The sequence below is a fragment of the Passer domesticus genome, chromosome 20 (assembly GCF_036417665.1).
Source record: "Passer domesticus isolate bPasDom1 chromosome 20, bPasDom1.hap1, whole genome shotgun sequence".
NCBI classification, from domain to species: Eukaryota; Metazoa; Chordata; class Aves; order Passeriformes; family Passeridae; genus Passer; species Passer domesticus.
The window spans coordinates 12,005,432-12,023,335 of record NC_087493.1 but is presented as its reverse complement, the minus strand read 5'-3'; the positions used below and the strand labels follow the sequence as shown (position 1 = coordinate 12,023,335).

Here is a 17,904-nt window from a genome sequence, read left to right as displayed (position 1 = left end):
GTGTCCATAACACACAAACCACGCTGGGCACAGACTTGAACTAATTCTCTTTTTCCTTCCATGTGTTTAAAGCACACAATGAGCTCATTCCAGGAGAAGAGAGAGGATGAAAGGGGTAAGAACAGCCCAGCCTTGCTCCTAGCTGGTGGCAGCTGTGGACAGCAAAGTGACTCTGCCATTTCCTCCTGGGGGTGAATTCCCACCCTTTCCCAATTGTCCCTGTGGGTCTGCTTTTCAGGGGTGCAGGCAGAGGCACCTCAGGGCCTGAACCTTGTGCCAGGAAATCCAACTTTGCTCTCTTGCCTGAGCCCGGGCTGGGAGTGCGTCTGTAGGGAAGGGGCTTGGAGGGAGTTTGGAGGGAGTTTTGGGAGGATCTTGGAAGGAATTTGGAGGGATCTTGGAGGGATCTCAGAGGGCTCCTGGAAGGATCCTGGCAGGTCCTGGCAGGAGCTGCTGTCAGGCACGGAGCCCCAGGCTCTGGAGGGCTCAGCTGCCGCTCCCAGCTCGGGTCCCTCTGCACTCCTGGCGGATCCCGGCCCAGCTTTGGGACTCTGGGGTGGCAGAGCCACCCTGGAATGTGCCCGGAGCTGCCGCTCGGCTTTCCCTGCATTAGAGCAATCAGCACGCGGGGTTTGATGGGCTGAGCACTGACACTCGCCTGGCTTGTGCTGCTTTTCCACATCTAACCCAGCCTGCTGGGACAGCCCGCGGTGCCAGGCCTGCCCCTGCCAGCAGCCCTTCCTTTCACTGACCTTCCTGCACCGCTGATCCCGTGTTCATTGTCCAGGCCCGGGGCTCTGCCCTGGAATTAAGCTGCTTTAGGTCTGCTCAGGCTCGGGGAGCTCCACGCCCTGTGGGAGCTGCTCTGGGGCTGTTCTGGGCTGCAGGGCTGTGCTTTAATGCCCTCGGGGCTGATCCCAGTGACAACTGCTGCAGGCTGCTCCTGCCTGGGGACAGCATTCCTGCCCCTCGGGCCCTCACTGAGGTGCCCTGGAATTCCCAGGGCAGGGCTGGGCTGTTTGAGTGCCCCCCTGGAGCAGGGCAGCTGCACTGCCCTCAGGGGGGCTTTAATGGCAATTTCAGTGGCTTCTGCCCCTTGTCCTCCCTGGGAGAGGCTGTGCAGGCTGGCAGAGCAGGGGCTGCAGGGGGGCAGAATTCCCAGGGTCTCACCCCATTCCAAGGGCAGGGAAAGCAGCCAGCAGTGGTGACTTTATGTGTGCCCCTCACATTTATAGGGAATCTTACAGAGAAAAAAGGAGAGGTGTGGAAAGAAGACCCTGGTGTTTGACAGAAGGATTGATCAGCTGGAAATGCAGGCTGTGGTGTGTGTTTTGAGGTGGTGAGGAGGAAAGTAATTTTATTTCACATTTCATTGTGCAATTAAATGTGTCCAGGAGCAGCAGGCAGGCTCTACTTTGCTGTTCAGGGTGGTTAAGGAAAATGTGATTTAAAACAAGTGGGGTTTAGTCACTTTCAGCAAAAAAAGGGGTTTTTTTTTTTCCTGTTTTTCTTTCAGAGAAGTTGCCCGGAGCCGGCGCGCCGTGCCCGCGCTGCCGCCCGGGCAGAGGAGCTGCAGCTCTGCAGCAGCGCTGCTCCAGCCGCGGCCAGGAGATGTCCCCAGCTGCCCGGGCTTCTGCAGCAGCCCTGCCCCTGTGCCCGGCGAGCTCCTGCACACAGGGACGGGGCACAGCTGGGCTCAGCCCTCCCTGGGGCTCCAGCTGGGCTTTGGGAAGGGGCCTGGGGCTCGGGGACAGGGGCACGGGGCTGCCAGGGACCCTGCCAGACCCCCAGGGCAGCGCAGGGCACGGGGCCAAAGCCGGGCACAGCAAGAGGCAGAGAGGATGAATGAAGAACAGAAGGGAATGAAAAAAATCCAGGTCCTGGATGCAGTGGTCAGTCCCCCCAATGCCAGGGGGCTCACAGGGGCTGTCACAGTGCTGGGAGGAGTCCCTGGAGCTGTCACAGTGCTGGGAGGAGCCCCTGGAGCTGTGACAATGGGTGCAGGAGCCCCCGGAGCTGTCACAGTGCTGGGAGGAGCCCCGGAGCTGTGACAATGGGTGCAGGAGCCCCCGGAGCTGTCACAGTGCTGGGAGGAGCCCCGGAGCTGTGACAATGGGTGCAGGAGCCCCCGGAGCTGTCACAGTGCCCGAGCAGCACCGGAGCTCTCAGGATGCTTGGAGGAGCCTCGGTGCCTCTCTCCAGGACTGAGTAGCCGCAGGGCTTGTCCCGGTGCTCTGGGGTGGCCCCGGCGCTGGGCAGGGCACAGCAGCCCCGGGCCAGCAGCAGGACGTGCGGTGGCCGCAGCGATGGCCCACGAGGACGTGAGATACTACCGGGGGCAGTACAAGGACAGGCTGCTGCTCCTGCTCAGGTCAGGGCTCCTCCAGCCTCCCCCCGTGTGCCCTTTGTCCTTCCCTGCCGTGGCAAGCTCCATCCCTGTCCCTCCCCTGTCCCTCCCCGTCACCCCGGGGCCGTGCTGGGGTCCCTGCAGGGGAGGGCCGGGGGTCACGCTGCCGGGGGTCCGAGGTGGGGCTGGGGGCTGCCCACCGGCTGCCAGGGTGCCGTGTGAGCGGGGAAACGCGTGCAGGGAGCTGCGGGCGGCAGAGGAGGACTCCACGCATTCGTTCATCTGCGTGCTGAAGAAGATGAAGGAGGTGCGGCTGATGGAGAAGGTCGTGGAGGAGACAGAGGAGGTGAGGGGCTGGCACGGGGCTGGCAGGGGGCTGGGGGGCTCTGGGGGGTGGCAGCAGCAGGCGGGGGGGCTCTGGCTGTGGCAGCCGTGTCACCCTCGCTCTGGGGCTGCCAGGCCTTCACGGAGAGGATGGAGAGCCTTGCTGAGCAGTGGAGGGAGCTGCACGCCAGGAGGGCCCAGCTGAAAGCCCACGTGGTGACATCTGGGGCCACTGTGAAGGTACTCCTGGCACTCCTGGCACACCTCACACCCCTGGCACTCCTGGAACACCTGGAACACCCGATACACCTGGCACACCTGGCACACCTGGCACACCTGGAACACCTGGAACACCCGATACACCTGGCACACCTGGCACACCTGAAACACCTGGCACACCTGAACGCCTCATACACCTGGCACACCTGAACACCTGATACCCCAGGAACACATGAAGCACTTCATACACCTGGAACTTATCTGGCACACCTGGAACACCTCATACACGTGGCACACCTGATATCCCTGGCACGCCTGGCACTCCTGATACACCTGATACCCCTGGTACTCCTGGCACACCTGATACCCCTGGCACACGTGGCACAGGTGGCACACCTGGCACACCTGATACCTCTGGCAGACCTGGCACGCTGCCCCTGCTCACCAGCCCCCCTCCCCTGGCACCAGCCCTGGCTCAGCCCTCCCGGCCAAGCCCCTGTGTGAGCAGCAGGGGTTTGTGCTCTGGCTGGGACAGGGCACGGCCCCAGGGCAAAGGGACAGTGCAGGGGGTGGCCCCGGGACAGGGAGGGCTGAGCTGTGCCGTGCTGGGCTCTCCTGGCAGTGCCCCGAGTGACCCAGCTCTGCCCTCCCTGCCTCCCTCCCCCTCTGGCTGCGGGTGGTGCTGAAAACCTCCCCAGGAGAATGAAAGGCTGCGAAGCCAAGCTCTGAAGAAAGCCAAAGAAGAGAAAGAGGAGAATTTGAAAAAGGAGAGTGAGCTCGTGCGGGCTAGGAGGGAGCTGGAAGCCCTGAGGAAGCAGCACCAGAAACTCTCCAAAAAACTGCTGAAGTACTCCCGGTTCAAGAGGTACCTGGAGGAGGTGGTGGAGCATTCCCAGGTGAGCTGGGGCGTGCCTCAGCGAGGGCCTGGCCAGGTTAGAACCAGAGGAGAGAGGCAAGGCCAGGGAATCAGCACTGCAGCCAACCCAGAGACTGCGGGTGGGCTGGGAAGGGCTCCCTGGCAGCCAAGGGGGGCCACAGGGAGCAGGGCCAGGAGAGGAGAGCCAGAGCAGAGAAGGACTGAGAAAAATGAGCAGAAACCATGAGAAGGGGGAAAGCTCAGCGCTGAGGGGAGCAGAGCCCCCTTGGTGTCACCACTCCAGGCCACACCGATGGTTGGGGCAGCTGAAGAGTGCCCAGCAGTGATCCAGGGGGGACAGGGCAGGGCAGGGCAGGGCAGGGCAGGGTGTCACTGACCCCAGGGAGGGCAGGGAGGACAGGACACGGTGTCACTGACCCCAGGGCAGGGTGTCACTGACCCCAAGACAGAGTGTCACTGACCCCAGGACAGGGTGTCACTGACCCCAGGGGGGGCAGGGAGGACAGGACAGGGTGTCCCTGACCCCAGGACAGGACAGGACAGGGTGTCACTGACCCCAGGGAGGGCAGGGAGGACAGGACAGGGTGTCACTGACCCCAGAGGGGGCAGGGCAGGGTGTCACTGACCCCAGGGAGGACAGGACAGGGTGTCACTGACCCCAGAGGGGGCAGGGCAGGGTGTCCCTGACCCCAGGACCTGTGCTGCAGTTCCATGACATCGATGACATCATCACCTACTACAAGGCCCTGCTGAGGACACGCAAGGACCTGCTGCAGTCCCAGTGGTGGCACCGGCAGCTGCTGGAGCAGGGCAAGGGCCTGCAGCAGCAGATCAGGGCGGAGAGGGAGGCTGAGATGCTGCAGTGCAGGAACGAGCTGGTGCAGCTCAAAGAGTCGCTCGAGCAGGCTCAAAGTGACATCCGGCACTGGGTAAGGGGCTGGGGGTGGCCAGGGGGGCTCTGCGAGGCCTGGGGGGCCAGGACTGGATCCTCCTGCAGCCAGGGGCGGGTGGCAGGGCCCAGCAGCAGTTTGTGGTGGGAGGAGGTGCCCCATCCCATTATCCCATCCCATCCCATCCCACCCCATCCCATCCCATCCCACCCCACCCCACCCCATCCCATCCCATCCCATCCCATCCCATCCCATCCCATCCCATCCCATCCCATCCCATCCCATCCCATCCCATCCCATCCCATCCCATCCCATCCCATCCCATCCCATCCCATCCCACCCCATCCCATCCCATCCCATCCCATCCCATTATCCCACCCCATTATCCCATCCCCTCCCATCTGGAGCTGGGTTCCCCAGCGGCCCCGGGGCTGAGGCTGCTGTGCTGCTGTGCCCCGTGTCCCAGGAGCAGCGCTGTGCCCAGGTGCAGGACGGGGCGGCCAGGCGGGCGGTGGAGCTGAGGTCCCTCACCATGGCCATCCACAGCCTGTTCCACGCCGCCAGCGCGCGGCTGCAGCCGCAGGGCAGGGTGGCAGCCGGGGACAGCCACAGGCAGCTGGACATGGTAACGCGGGCACTGCCCCTGCCAGGGAGAGGAGGGACCCCCAAGGCGAGGGGGAGCCCCCAGACCCGACACCCCCTGGGGTCCCTGCGGGGGCAATGGGGGGACAGGGGCGAGCAGGGTGGGGCCAGGCACGGCAGGGGGCAGGGAGATGGGGGTGCAGGGGTGCAGGGTTTGGGGTGCAGGGAGATGGGGATGAAGGGTTCCAGGGTGCAGGAATGCGGGGATGCAGGGTTTTGGGATACAGGAGTGCAGGGATATGGGGTGCAGGGTTTCGGGTGTAGGGAGAAGGGGCTGCAGGGTTTTGGGGTGTAGGGATATGGGGTGCAGGGTTTTGGGGTGCAGGGATGCAGATCCAGCCCTGGCCAGGAGTTGGTTCCACACCCCCACAAAGTCTCCATCCCCCCTGGTGCTGCACGTGCTTTCCTGTCCTGTCACTTAGCCTGGGGACATGTGGCCTCCAGGAGGGACAGGCTCCCTCTGCCCCCTGCTCCATTCCCGCCTGAGCCCCTCTCCCTGCGCCACCCCAGATCCGGCAGTTTATCCACGACCTCCAGGACTTCACGGAGGACATGAAGGAGCGTGGCCGGGCTCTGTGAGATCCTGCCCTGCCTGCGAGCAGCAGCAGGGACAGGAGAGGCCAGAGAACCCTGCAGATACTGCAGACTAAAAAAAATAGCAAATGTTTTAAGGCATCTCTTCATTTCCTGCTGGAGGGAGTGAGCCCTGCGTGGCTCTCGGGGGTCCTGAGCTGTCACAGACACTGGCGGTGCCACCAGGAGCTGCTGCCTGCTCTGGACAGTCAGCTCCTGACTCATCCCTGAGCGTGCTGGGCCTTTGTGCCCTTGCCTCTCATCCCAGCTGTGACATTTCCAAAGGGACAGGGTCATCTGCACCCCTCCTGAGAGGTGACTCTGCTGTCCCCACACAAGGCCACCCTGTCACCTGCGTGGGTGCCACCCTCTCAGATGGCAGGAGCTCATGGGACAGGAGCAGCTCTGCCCTGCCTGTGAGGGGGACACGGCTGTCCCCTGCCCTGTGAGGGACAGGTGGGGACACGGCTGTCCCCATGGCCAGTGAGGACACTGAGGGACCACAAGTGAGGTGTGGGTCAGAGCAGAAATGGAGGCTGGGGTCCTGCTGCAGCAGCAGGAGCTGCTCTGGTGTTCCAGGAGCTCCTCTGGTGTTCCAGGAGCTGCTCTGGGTGTTCCAGGGGCTGCTCTGGCATTCCAGGAGCTGCTCTGGGCATCCCAGGAGCTGCTCTGGCGTTCCAGGGGCTGCTCTGGACATTCCAGGAGCTGCTCTGGGCATTCCAGGGAGCTCCCAAGGCCAGCCTGGCTGCTCAGGCTGTTTCTGCTCCTCTTTGCCCACCCTGCTGTGTCACAGCTGAGCCATCTCCTGGGGTCCCAGGAGGGACAACACCTGCAGAGCTTCCAGCAGACGTTTATTGGGGTGAGGTGGATGCACGTGGAGCTGTGTCCCTCCTGTGGGCTGGGCTCCTCTCCAGCCCTCCCAGCAGTTCTGTGTGCCCGGGGGCAGCCTGAGGGCCCCAGGGGGACACACAGACACACCCTGTCCATCCTCCTGAGGGTCACAGGGGGACTCACAGACACACCCTGCCCATCCTCCTGAGGGCCCCAGGGGGACACACAGACACACCCTGTCCATCCTCCTGAGGGTCACAGGGGGACACACAGACACACCCTGTCCATCCTCCTGAGGGTCACAGGGGGACTCACAGACACACCCTGTCAATCCTCCTGGGGTCCCAGGGGGACACACAGACACACCCTGTCCATCCTCCTGAGGGCCACAGGGGGACACACAGACACACCCTGTCCCTCCTCCTGAGGGCCACAGGGGGACACACAGACACACCCTGTCCATCCTCCTGAGGGCCCCAGGGGGACTCACAGACACACCCTGTCCATCCTCCTGAGGGTCACAGGGGGACTCACAGACACACCCTGTCCATCCTCCTGCCAGCACCAGCACTGCCTCTGGCCCAGCTGCCTCCAGAGGGGCGAGTTTGGAATCCAGGGCTCTCCTGGCCTCTGGCTCCCCTCAGCCTGACCAAACCCGGGCTGGGTCACTCTCTGCCCCAGTAAGGCCCTGGGAGGGCAGGAGAGAGGAGCCTTTGGTGTGTGTGGAACAAAGCAAATCCCTGGGGGCCGAGCAGAGCAGCCCTGGAGGGTCTCTGGGGTGGCCCAAGACGGGATCAGCCCCAGGATGGGATCAGCTCCAGGATGGGATCAGCCCCAGGATGGGATCAGCTCCAGGATGGGATCAGCTCCAGGACAGGATCAGCCCCAGGATGGGATCAGCTCCAGGACAGGATCAGCTCCAGGACAGGATCAGCTCCAGGATGGGATCAGCTCCGGGACAGGATCAGCCCCAGGATGGGATCAGCTCCAGGATGGGATCGGCTCCAGGACAGGATCAGCTCCAGGATGGGATCAGCTCCGGGACAGGATCAGCCCCAGGATGGGATCAGCTCCAGGATGGGATCGGCTCCAGGACAGGATCAGCTCCAGGATGGGATCAGCTCCGGGACAGGATCAGCCCCAGGATGGGATCAGCTCCAGGATGGGATCAGCCCCAGGACAGGATCGGCTCCAGGACAGGATCGGCTCCAGGACAGGATCGGCTCCCGGCTGGAAGCTCCCCGTGGCACTGCCAGGGCGCAGCAGGATGCTCTCAAGCAGCAGCCCCAGGTGGTTTTTATCCCTCAGCCCAGGTGTGGGTGCCCTGTCCGGTTCCGTGGGCTCCCTGCTCTGTCCCAGCTCCCAGGCCAGGGTGGGACACGGTGTCTGTGCTGCCGTGGAGGACGCGGGGCCAGCAGAGCCGTGCCAGCAGCCAGAGCTGCCCAGCCAGCCCGGGGCCCTGGCTGCTGCTGCTGCAGGGGAGCCGAGGGCAGTGATGGATCCCGGGACAGAGCAGGGAGCGGGCTCTGCCTGCACACCTGGGGAGCAAAGGCAGGAGCTGAGGAATGGAACTCCAGGCACAGATCCCCTCGTGGCCCCGGGGCCAGGCCTGCTCTGCAGAGCCGCTGCCCTGAGCTGAGCTCTGCTGCCTCTGGCTGCAGTGAGAGCTGCAGTGCCCGGGGCCAATCCTGCACAGGGGCCCCTGGCAGCAGCACCTCCCCTCCCAGAGCTGGTCCCACACCCCGGAGCTGCAGCTCTGTGCTCATCCCCAGCAGGTGAAGCCCAGCCCGAGCTCTTTGGGCCTTGCTGGCCGTGTGTGCCCCCCCAAAGCCAGCTTGGGGGCAGGAGCTGGGCAGCAGAGCCGTGCTCGGGGCAGGGGCAGCCAGAGCTGCTGCAGTGGGGATCCCCTCCCTGCCAGGTCCCTCGGGGGCAGGGGGAGCCCAGAGCAGGCTGCAGGGGCAGGCAGCCCCCCTGAGGCTCTGCCATTCCCACGGAACTCAGATCAGCTCTGTCATGAAGGGTGGGAGCTGCCTGCTTGGCTCTGCAGCCACGGCACTGCCCTGGCACTGCCACGGCACTCTGGGCAACCCCTGCTCCCAAAATCACCCCAGGAAGAACCAGCCAGCTCCAGGGAAGGGCCAGCACCAAGGAAGCCCCTCCTGCCCGTCCCAGGTGCCCAGGACATGCCCCTACCACGGCCGTGTCCTGTGCCAGGCGCTGGCAGAGCCCTACATGATGGAGCAGGTGAAGCCACAGCACTCCCTGAGCAGGGTCAGGCCCGTCTTGGTCACGTAGGGGGCTGAGGTTTGCTGTCCCCTCGATGTCATCTTCTTCTCTCGGGCAGGAGCTGCGGGAACAGGAGCCCAGCTCTGCCTGGGGACAGGGCACAGCCCGGGGCTGCTGCTCACAGCTGCCCTGGGGCTCTGCTGACCCCGAGGAGCAACAGCTCCTGGGGACACTGCTCTGGGTGTCCCCTGCACCCTGGGGACACTGCCCGGGGTGTCACAGCTCCTGGGGACACTGCTCTGGGTGTCCCCTGCACCCTGGGGCCACTGCCCGGGGTGTCACAGCTCCTGGGGACACTGCTCTGGGTGTCCCCTGCACCCTGGGGGCACTGCCCGGGGTGTCACAGCCCCTGGGGACACTGCCCTGGGTGTCACAGCTCCAGGCAGGGACATCCCAGTGCCTGGGACAGGGGACAAGTGCCAGGGAGGTTCAGTGCAGCAATGAGCACGTCAGCACCCACTTGCTCTCTGGAGGCAGCTTTTGGAGAGCTTGCTCTGCAGGAACTCGGCCATCTCCTTGTCTTCTTCCCTTTCCCTGTGACAAAGAACTCGGTCACTGCTCGGGAAAGGAGCAGCAGGGCCCCAGGAGCCCTGGGAAGGCAGGACACAGCTCAGAGGAGGATTGCACTGTCCCCAGCATGAGCAGTACCTGAGCCTCTCAAACTCCACGTCATCCACCAGGAAATCCCGCGTCTCCACCAGCTTGTGGATCTGCTGCACCAGCTCCTCTTCCCTCTGCTTCTCCTCGTTGGATTTCTGGTTCTCTGCAGCACAGGAGCACAGTGACAGCCACAGGGAGAGCATTTCCCACCCCACAGGAGCCATCCCCCGTGCCAAGGCCAGTCCTGCTCTGCTCAGCTCCGAGTGTGGGGGCAAAGCCAACCCACGGGGAGCAGCTGGATCCAGGCTGGGGCTGCGCAGCGAGCAGGAATCTCATGGAGCCACCCTGGCAGGAGGTGACAGCTCTCTGGGGCTCTGCTGGGGCTCTGCTGGGGCTCCCCCACCGCCTGAACTGGGCAGTCACCTGGGCACTGTCTGGGCAGCCTGAACCCACCTGCTGGGACAGGGCCACCCCAAGGGCATCAGGCTGTGCCCAAGCACCGCTAATTGGGTTCATTAACACTGGCTAATTGGGGTTCATTAACACTGGCTATTTGGGGTTCATTAACACTGCTAATTGGGGTTCATTAACACCGCTATTTGGGGTTCATTAACCCCGCTACTCGCGGTTCATTAATCACCATGAGGAAGAACCTGCCAGGGTTAAGGTCCCACCGGACCAAGGCTGCCCCTTCCTGCAGCTGGCAGAGCCCATCACGGCCACATCTGAACGATGAGAGGCACCTTGGGGACATCAGAATGACGAAAGGCACCTTGGCTGGGGACGTTCTGAGCCCCAGCCCTGGCTGGCTCTGAGCAGCACTGACGTGTTCCCGTCTTTATCCAAAGCCGAGGCTGCCCTGGCTGCCTCACCAGAGCAGGGATGTGCAGGCTCTTTCCAGCACAGACTGGTCTGAGTCAACTTATGAAGACAAAAAGAACAGAATTTCTGCTCTCAGCTGAGTCTGGGAGTGCTGAAAAGGCAAGAAATGAAAGCCCAAAGCGGATGAAGGAAAGCCAGGCTCATTTCTGCAGTAGCAGAAGAAAACAATTTATCTCTGCTCTGAGCCATGGGAAAGTCTTGGTTTATGGACTGGAAGGAGCTGGGATTGAAACCCCCATGAGATCTGGAGCAAGGAGCTCCTGTTTCCATGGCAGGATGCTCCCCTTACCCCGAGCCTCCATCCACAGCCGAGCCAGGTTTATTGAAGGGAGCAGCACCTGAATATTGAGCAGCACTGGGCTCTGCCCGCGTGCTGAGGGCTGCCAGGCACAGCCAGCACGGTGCCACTGGGGCACCTGCAGGGCCACCCTGGCCTCTGGCTGCCCCTGGGCACAGCACAGAGAAGGGGCCTGGGGACACAGCTGGGCACAGCTGGGCCCTGCCACACCTGCCCTGGGCTGGAGCACAGCACCCTGGGGATCCCAGCACCCTCAGGAGCATCCCCAGAGCCTCACCCGGCAGGGCCAGGAGTTTCTGGAGCTCTGTTTTCAGCCGGCTGATTTCCTTGCACAGCTGGATGTCGTCCATCCTGCGGAGACACAAACGGAACCTCTGGGGGGAAACCTGGGAGAGGAGAGGCTCAAACCCCCAGAGCAACCCGCAGGCAGTGCCTGTGGTGGGGATCCCGGATTTCCCTGCCCTCCCGTGGGAGATGCCAGCCCACTTCAGCCCCGGGAAGCTCCCCAGCCTCCGCAGCCTCCCTCCCTGCCGAGCTGAGCCCGAGCTCCCCCAGCTCCCCACGAGGCAATCCTGGCATGTCCCAGCCCCATGGGACCACTGTGGCAGCCAAGCCCCCCCTGAGGTTTCTGCAGGAGATTTCCCCTTGCTTTCCAAGGGAGAAACCAAACCAGGGGTTAAGGAAACACCAGAGCTGCGAGCTTTGACAGCACCTGAAGGATCAGGTGCTGTTGCCATGGAAAGCCTTAAGAGCTACACTTTTGATGGTTTCCACAACTCCTTTTCAAAACCGAGTTCAGGGGCAGCTGTGCTTTGAAGGGGCTCCAAATCCGAGCCTCTGAAGCAGCTCAGAGCTTCCGCTGCCCAGATTAACCCAGGGTTTCCAGGCTGTGGGGGCCCAGTCACATCCCAAAGGCAGCTCAGGAAGTGCTCCAGCCCGGGAAATGTCACCTTTGCCAAAATCCCAGTTTGTGCTGGGTGGGATCTGAGGGCTGGGCTAACCGCAGCCCTTTGGTGACATTAAAAACCTCAATCGACCCAAACCGTGGGTGTTAGTTGGACCTTTTCCTCCAGACACACAAAATCTCCTGAGAGCGCCATGGAAAACATGGAAAACATCCTGGATCCCCCAAGGGCAGGCGGGCACCATTGCAACACTCACATGTGGCACAGAGGGACAGACACATGGCACAGAGGGACAGACAGACACTCACATGTGGCACAGAGAGACAGACAGACACTTACATGTGACACAGGGGACAGACACACGGCACAGAGGGACAGACAGACACTCACATGTGGCACAGAGGGACAGACACACGGCAGAGAGGGACAGACAGACACACACATGTGACACAGGGGACAGACACACGGCAGAGAGGGACAGACAGACACACACATGTGACACAGGGGACAGACACACGGCACAGGGGGACAGACAGACACATGTGACACAGGGGACAGACACACAGCACAGGGGGACAGACAGACACTCACATGTGACACAGGGGACAGACACACGGCACAGAGGGACAGACAGACACTCACATGTGACACAGGGGACAGACACACGGCACAGAGGGACAGACAGACACATGTGACACAGGGGACAGACACACGGCACAGAGGGACAGACAGACACTCACATGTGGCACAGAGGGACAGACACACGGCAGAGAGGGACAGACAGACACTCACATGTGACACAGGGGACAGACACACGGCAGAGAGGGACAGACAGACACACACATGTGACACAGGGGACAGACACACGGCACAGGGGGACAGACAGACACATGTGACACAGGGGACAGACACACAGCACAGGGGGACAGACAGACACTCACATGTGGCACAGAGGGACAGACACATGGCACAGAGGGACAGACAGACACTCACATGTGGCACAGAGGGACAGACACACGGCACAGAGGGACAGACAGACACTCACATGTGACACAGGGGACAGACACACGGCACAGAGGGACAGACAGACACTCACATGTGACACAGGGGACAGACACACGGCACAGAGGGACAGACAGACACTCACATGTAGCGCAGCTCCGACTCCCGGCGCACCAGGATCTCCCGGATGCGCTCGATCCTGAAGAGCTCTCCCTCGATGTCGTCCATGGTGGCGCTGGAGTCGGCCATGGACACCACCTCGTCCCCTGGGCAGGAGCAGGAGCCGCCTGAGGCAGCAGGAGGGCAGCGGGGCCCTGGGGCAGCCCCGGCAGCAGCAGCAGCACTTCCCTGCTCCCGGCCCGTGCTGGGACACAGCCCACACTCCCGGGGGTCTGCCCTCCCGGGGGACACAGCCCACACTCCCGGGGACACAGCCCACACTCCCGGGGGTCTGCCCTCCCGGGGGACACAGCCCACACTCCCGGGGACACAGCCCACACTCCCGGGGTCTGCCCTCCCAGGGCACACAGCCCACACTCCCGGGGGTCTGCCCTCCCGGGGGACACAGCCCACACTCCCTGGGGTCTGCCCTGGGGAGCAGCAGGAGCCCAAGGCAGCTGCAGACTGCTGGAAGGGAGGGCAGGAGGGTCCCTTCCCTTTTCCAGAGGCACAGAAACCTCCAGCACGTCCAGCACAGAGAGCTGGGCCTGCCCAGGACCCTCCTGCTGCCCGAGCAAACCCCGGGCACACAAAGCCCAGAGCTCAGGAGCCAGGGTGAATGCCTCCGGCTGCTCCCCCTCCATCACACGCTGGATGAACACCCCCATCCTTCCCAGCCCTGGGGTGAGCCCCCCGTGAGCTCCCTCACCCTCTGCAGTGCTGAGGATCACACCCACCCCCACGTGGGGAAACTGAGGCAGGAAAGGGGGGGGCACCTGCTCAGGAGGAGAGGCAAAATGTGGGATCAAGGGGCTGTAATTTATGTCTTAGAGGGATGGACAGGATAAAGCCCATCCACCTCCTCCGGCTCTGACCAGCAGCTCTGCCTCCTCTGCTGTGACTCACACTCAGATCCCACTCGTTTGCTCCTGCCTGTCTCCCAGATTTCCTTGGATTTCCTCTGGATGTCCGCAGGGACTCCCAGCCAGGTTTAGGGAACAGCTGAGGGTTTGCTCCAGGCCAGCTCCCCGCTTGGGCTGGCTCTGTCACCACACTGAGCCTGTCACCAGTGCCAGGCAGCAGCGCCTTCATCCCATCCCAGCCAGCCCCACACTCCCGGGATGTGCTGGGGCTGGGGGCAGAGCCAGGCTGTGGGAGAACACCCCAAACCCTTCCAAATGTCCTGCAGGGGCTGGGTCTGCTCCTCGGAGCCTCCACGGGACACACTTCCCCAGGAGGTTTTGCCTTCCCGCAGCCCTGGGATGTCCCCGTGCAGGAAGGGGAGATAGCACAGGGAGCACAGCTGCTCCAGGAGCAGGAATTCCCGGGCAGGGATGCTGGGAGGTGTCAGGGAGTGCGGGCTGGGCATTCTGAGCAGCCAGGCCAGTGCTGAGGGGTACAGGGCAGCAAGAGACAAACCCCAGGGCACAGCACCAGGCACTGCACTCTCTGTCCCCTCCCCATCACAAAACTGCTCAGAAATTGTTCTCAGAGTGGGACATATTTGCAAGACTTCCAGCAGGGGAGGTTTATTGTGGAAATAGATGGTTTGGATCCGTGTGAGTGCTTTGGGGAAGGGTTTTCTGCTGTTCCTGGCTTGGAAAGGGGGTCCTTTCCAAGGCTGAGGGCTCGCGGGGGTTGTGTCCCTCCCCCAGGCAGGACGGCCGGGCTCAGCTGATGCCAGGGCTGACCCTGGCTCCCTGCTCGGGCTCGGGCAGGGGGAGGCTGGCTGAGCCCTCCAGCAGCTCTGCCCGGCTCTGCACGGCCCCCCTCCTTCCTGAGGTTGCCAAGGGACCGGCTGTGCCTGCTACAGCATCACATGCGGTTGCTAAGGGACCAGAGTGCGGTTGCTAGGGGACCAGGATGCTGAGGTCCTTCATCCCGAGCATTCCGGGGCTCTGCTACCCCGAAGCTCCTCTGGCCTGGGATATTTTGCTGCAGCTGCACCAGCTGAGAGCTGGGGATGGCCCCAGGGGCCCGCGGCAGATGCTGCCAGATGTGCAGGGACCAGCACAGCTGGAGGGGCAGGTGGCACAGCCGCTGTCACCACAAGCTGCTGCTGTGTCCCTGTGTGCTGAGGCTGGTGGCTGTCCCGATGTGCCAATAAACACAGGGACACAAACCCGGGGCTTCCTCCGTGCCCAGGGACACCCCGACCTGCCCGGGACACGGGGCTGGGGAGGGGACGGTCCCTCCTGGCCTGGGGAGCACCCCGGGGCGCTCTGATCCCTGCTGGAACAGTCACCGCGCTGAGGTTCCCCGGCTCCCGGGGGAGCGCCAGGGCTGCAGCAGCTGCCAGCACCCCAGAATGACAAAGGGACAACATTCCAGGGGACAGGATGGGAATCCCCGCCCGTGAGGGCAAAGGGAGGAGGGGACAGCGCTGGGACGGGAGGAGGTGACAGCGCTGGGACGGGAGGAGGTGACAATGCTGGAGAGAGAGGAGGGGGCAGCCCTGGGAGGGGAGGAGCGGGCAGGGCTGAGCTGCTTTCCCCCACCTGCAGCAGGAGGCTGGGATGTAATTCCAGCCCCTGGGCAGAGCAGGAAAGCTCCAGGCTCGGCTCTGGGCTGGATCCCATCGGCGTGGCTGGCACCACGCTGCCCTCACACGCTGCTCCCGTCACCTTTCTGCTGGACACTGACCAGGTCAGGAGTGTCCTGTGGCATGGGGACAGTGGGAAGGTCACAGCCCAGCCCAGCCAGGGCTGCAGGGCTCAGCTGGGGGGTGCCAGCCCTTGGCTGAGCCTTCAGGTGCTGTGCTCAGGTCCTGGCACTCTGCAGCCCTCAGGAATTCCAGGGAACTGCTCCCCAAGCAGGCGGTGCTGGACAGGAAGCTCTGACAGGACCTTTGTGTCCCTGGAGCTGCTGAATTCAGGGCAGAAGCAGAGGGAGGGCAGTGCCAGGGGAGAACCCCCGGAAAATTAACCCACAAAACCTGGGAGGGAGCACGTGGAGAAGGGGACACCCGGGGCAGGGTGCTCACTAAAGCTGGGAGCAAGCCCACAGCCCAAATGTCCCTGTGGGGACAGACAGGGATGGCCCCATGTGTGGCCACACTGCCCAGGGCTCTCCCAGAGCAGCACGGCCATGCACAGAGCCCCCACACAGAAAACCCCCAGTGCCTGAGCCAAGGGGATCCTGCCTGGCACCACTTCAGCCTGGCAAACCAAGGACAGAAATTTGGAGACGCTCTGATCATCCCAGCCGGCCCAGGCAGGGGTGGAATAGCCAGAGACTTCCATTCCAGATGGTTTGGGGACAACACTTGGACAGCCAGCAGCCAGCTGGGATGAGTCACAGCAGCCAACAGTGCAGGGGGAGCTTCAAGCAATTTTCCTCAGGATTAAAGCTGGGAAATGGACTGACAGCCCTGTGGAGGGGCCAGAGCCCTTTATGGGGGCACCATCCCGAGAAGCCTCAACTCAGCCCTGTGTTTTCCTCTGCTCCTGCCAGCAGCAGGGCCAGGGGACATTCAGCCCGAGCTCCAGCAGGACAAGAGGCTCCAGGAGCTCAGGGCTGCACAGGCTTGGTCTGAGCTGTCCTGGTGGGGAGCAAGCAGCAGAGCAGCACCCGACCAGCAGGCAGGGATTGCTGCCACATTCTCACCTGTCCCAAGGTTCTCACCCAGCCCCAGGAGCTGGGAGCTCACAGAACTCCTCTGACCAGCAAAATCACAGCCAGCAGAGCCCTGCTCACAGGCACCCATGGGGGATGTCCTGCCCATACCAGCACCCTGAGTGCAGTGCCTGGCCCAGCCCGGTGTCACCCAGCTCTGAGCAGAGGACGGGGTGGTGAAGGTGCTCAGAGCCCCAGGGGGTGGAGAGGAGGATACACACTGCCAGGAAAGGCGCAAAGGGAAAGGACCAAAACTTCCCACAGCTCACCCAGGAGCTGAGCACCTTCATGGGCACCGCACAACCCCCAGGCAGTACCCGGCAGGATGCTGGAGTTGGCTGATCCCTGCTCCCCTGCCTCTCCAGCTGCCTGCCCGTGCCCGCTGTGTGCGAGGGGCTGAGGGGGAGCGGAGAGGGGCAGGGGAGGGGAGGGGTGGCACAGCAGAGGGATTGCAGGCGCCTCCCTCCGCCCAGCCCAGCGCTGCGACCCTTCCTCCCAGCCCAAGGTCGAGGGCTGTGCTCAAGGCAATTCCCCCGCTCTCCTCACCGCGTCCTGCCGGGGAACCGGTCTGAGAGGGGCAAAGGCGGTGAGGGACAGGGCGAACCCTCCTGTGCCCAGGGCCGCGCACGGCAGCGCCGTGTCCGGCAGGGCAGCAGCAGCGAGATGTGACCGAGCTCCGCCGGTGTGTCTCTCCAGACACCCCCTGCCGCCGCCCTTCCTCCCGCCCAGCCCTTTCTCCCCGTCCTTACTGTCCCCCATCCAGCCATTCCACCCATCCATCCATCCATCCATCCATCCATCCATCCATCCATCCATCCATCCATCCATCCATCCATCCATCCATCCCCCCCCGCTCCCGATGGCCGCTCCGGGGACCCCGGCTGGGCTCCGTCTGGAGGATGAAGCCGCCGGTTTCCCTCCAGCTCCCGGGGCTCGGGCGCCCGGATTGTCCCGGAGCCCCGGGGGCGGGGGAAGTTGGGCTCGGCCGGTGCCGGTGCCGGTGCCGGTGCCGGTGCCGCGGAGCTCACCTGGCCCCGCGCCAGCCGGCGGCCAGCGGGTGGATTCCATGGATCCGTAGCGGGGAGAAGAGCGGCTGCCCTCCATCCGCAGCCCAGCGCGCCGTGCTCCGCCGGGGCGGGGGCTCCGCCGCTCCGCTCCCTCCGCTCCTCTCCCGCCGCTCCCTCCGCGCCGCTCTCGCCGCTCCGCCGGGGCGGGGGCTCTCACCGATCCCACCGCTCCGCTCCCGCCGCTCCCTCCCCCCCGAGCCCCCTGCCTGCAGCCCCCGCAGCTCGCCCCGGGCCGTGCCCCGGGCTGGTCCCGGCCCCTTTCGGGCCGTTTCACCCCCAAACGCGCACCGACCGAGCGGGGCCGGGCACTGAAGGCGCCCAGGCTCCGGGGGACACGGGGCACAGCACCCAACAGCCCCCCAGACCTGCCGAGCCAGGGCAGCTCTG

At 63.7% G+C, this 17,904-nt stretch overlaps 2 protein-coding genes across 3 annotated transcripts; one reads left to right on the top strand and one right to left on the bottom strand.

Annotated features, from left to right (window-relative positions):
- Positions 1-1,825: 1,825 nt before the first annotated feature.
- On the top strand, positions 1,826-5,844 carry CCDC42 (coiled-coil domain containing 42). 2 transcript variants are annotated; one of them, XM_064395571.1, is made up of 7 exons: positions 1,826-1,946; positions 1,978-2,371; positions 2,588-2,693; positions 2,807-2,911; positions 3,589-3,786; positions 4,475-4,696; positions 5,124-5,844. In XM_064395571.1, the coding sequence occupies exons 2-7, from the start codon at positions 2,307-2,309 to the stop codon at positions 5,592-5,594; spliced, it is 1,167 nt and encodes a 388-aa protein (XP_064251641.1). In that variant the 5' UTR covers positions 1,826-1,946; positions 1,978-2,306; the 3' UTR covers positions 5,595-5,844. The 2 variants fall into 2 exon arrangements, with proteins under 2 accessions (XP_064251641.1, XP_064251640.1); XM_064395570.1 differs by having other exon boundaries at positions 1,846-2,371.
- Positions 5,845-5,879: 35 nt separating this feature from the next.
- Positions 5,880-17,666, bottom strand: LOC135284193 (bMERB domain-containing protein 1-like). Its single transcript, XM_064395572.1, has 7 exons — positions 17,479-17,666; positions 12,822-12,942; positions 11,047-11,120; positions 9,638-9,752; positions 9,450-9,523; positions 8,897-9,050; positions 5,880-8,241 (listed from the first exon to the last, which is right to left on the bottom strand). The coding sequence occupies exons 1-6, from the start codon at positions 17,552-17,554 to the stop codon at positions 8,932-8,934; spliced, it is 579 nt and encodes a 192-aa protein (XP_064251642.1). The 5' UTR covers positions 17,555-17,666; the 3' UTR covers positions 5,880-8,241; positions 8,897-8,931.
- Positions 17,667-17,904: the final 238 nt, after the last annotated feature.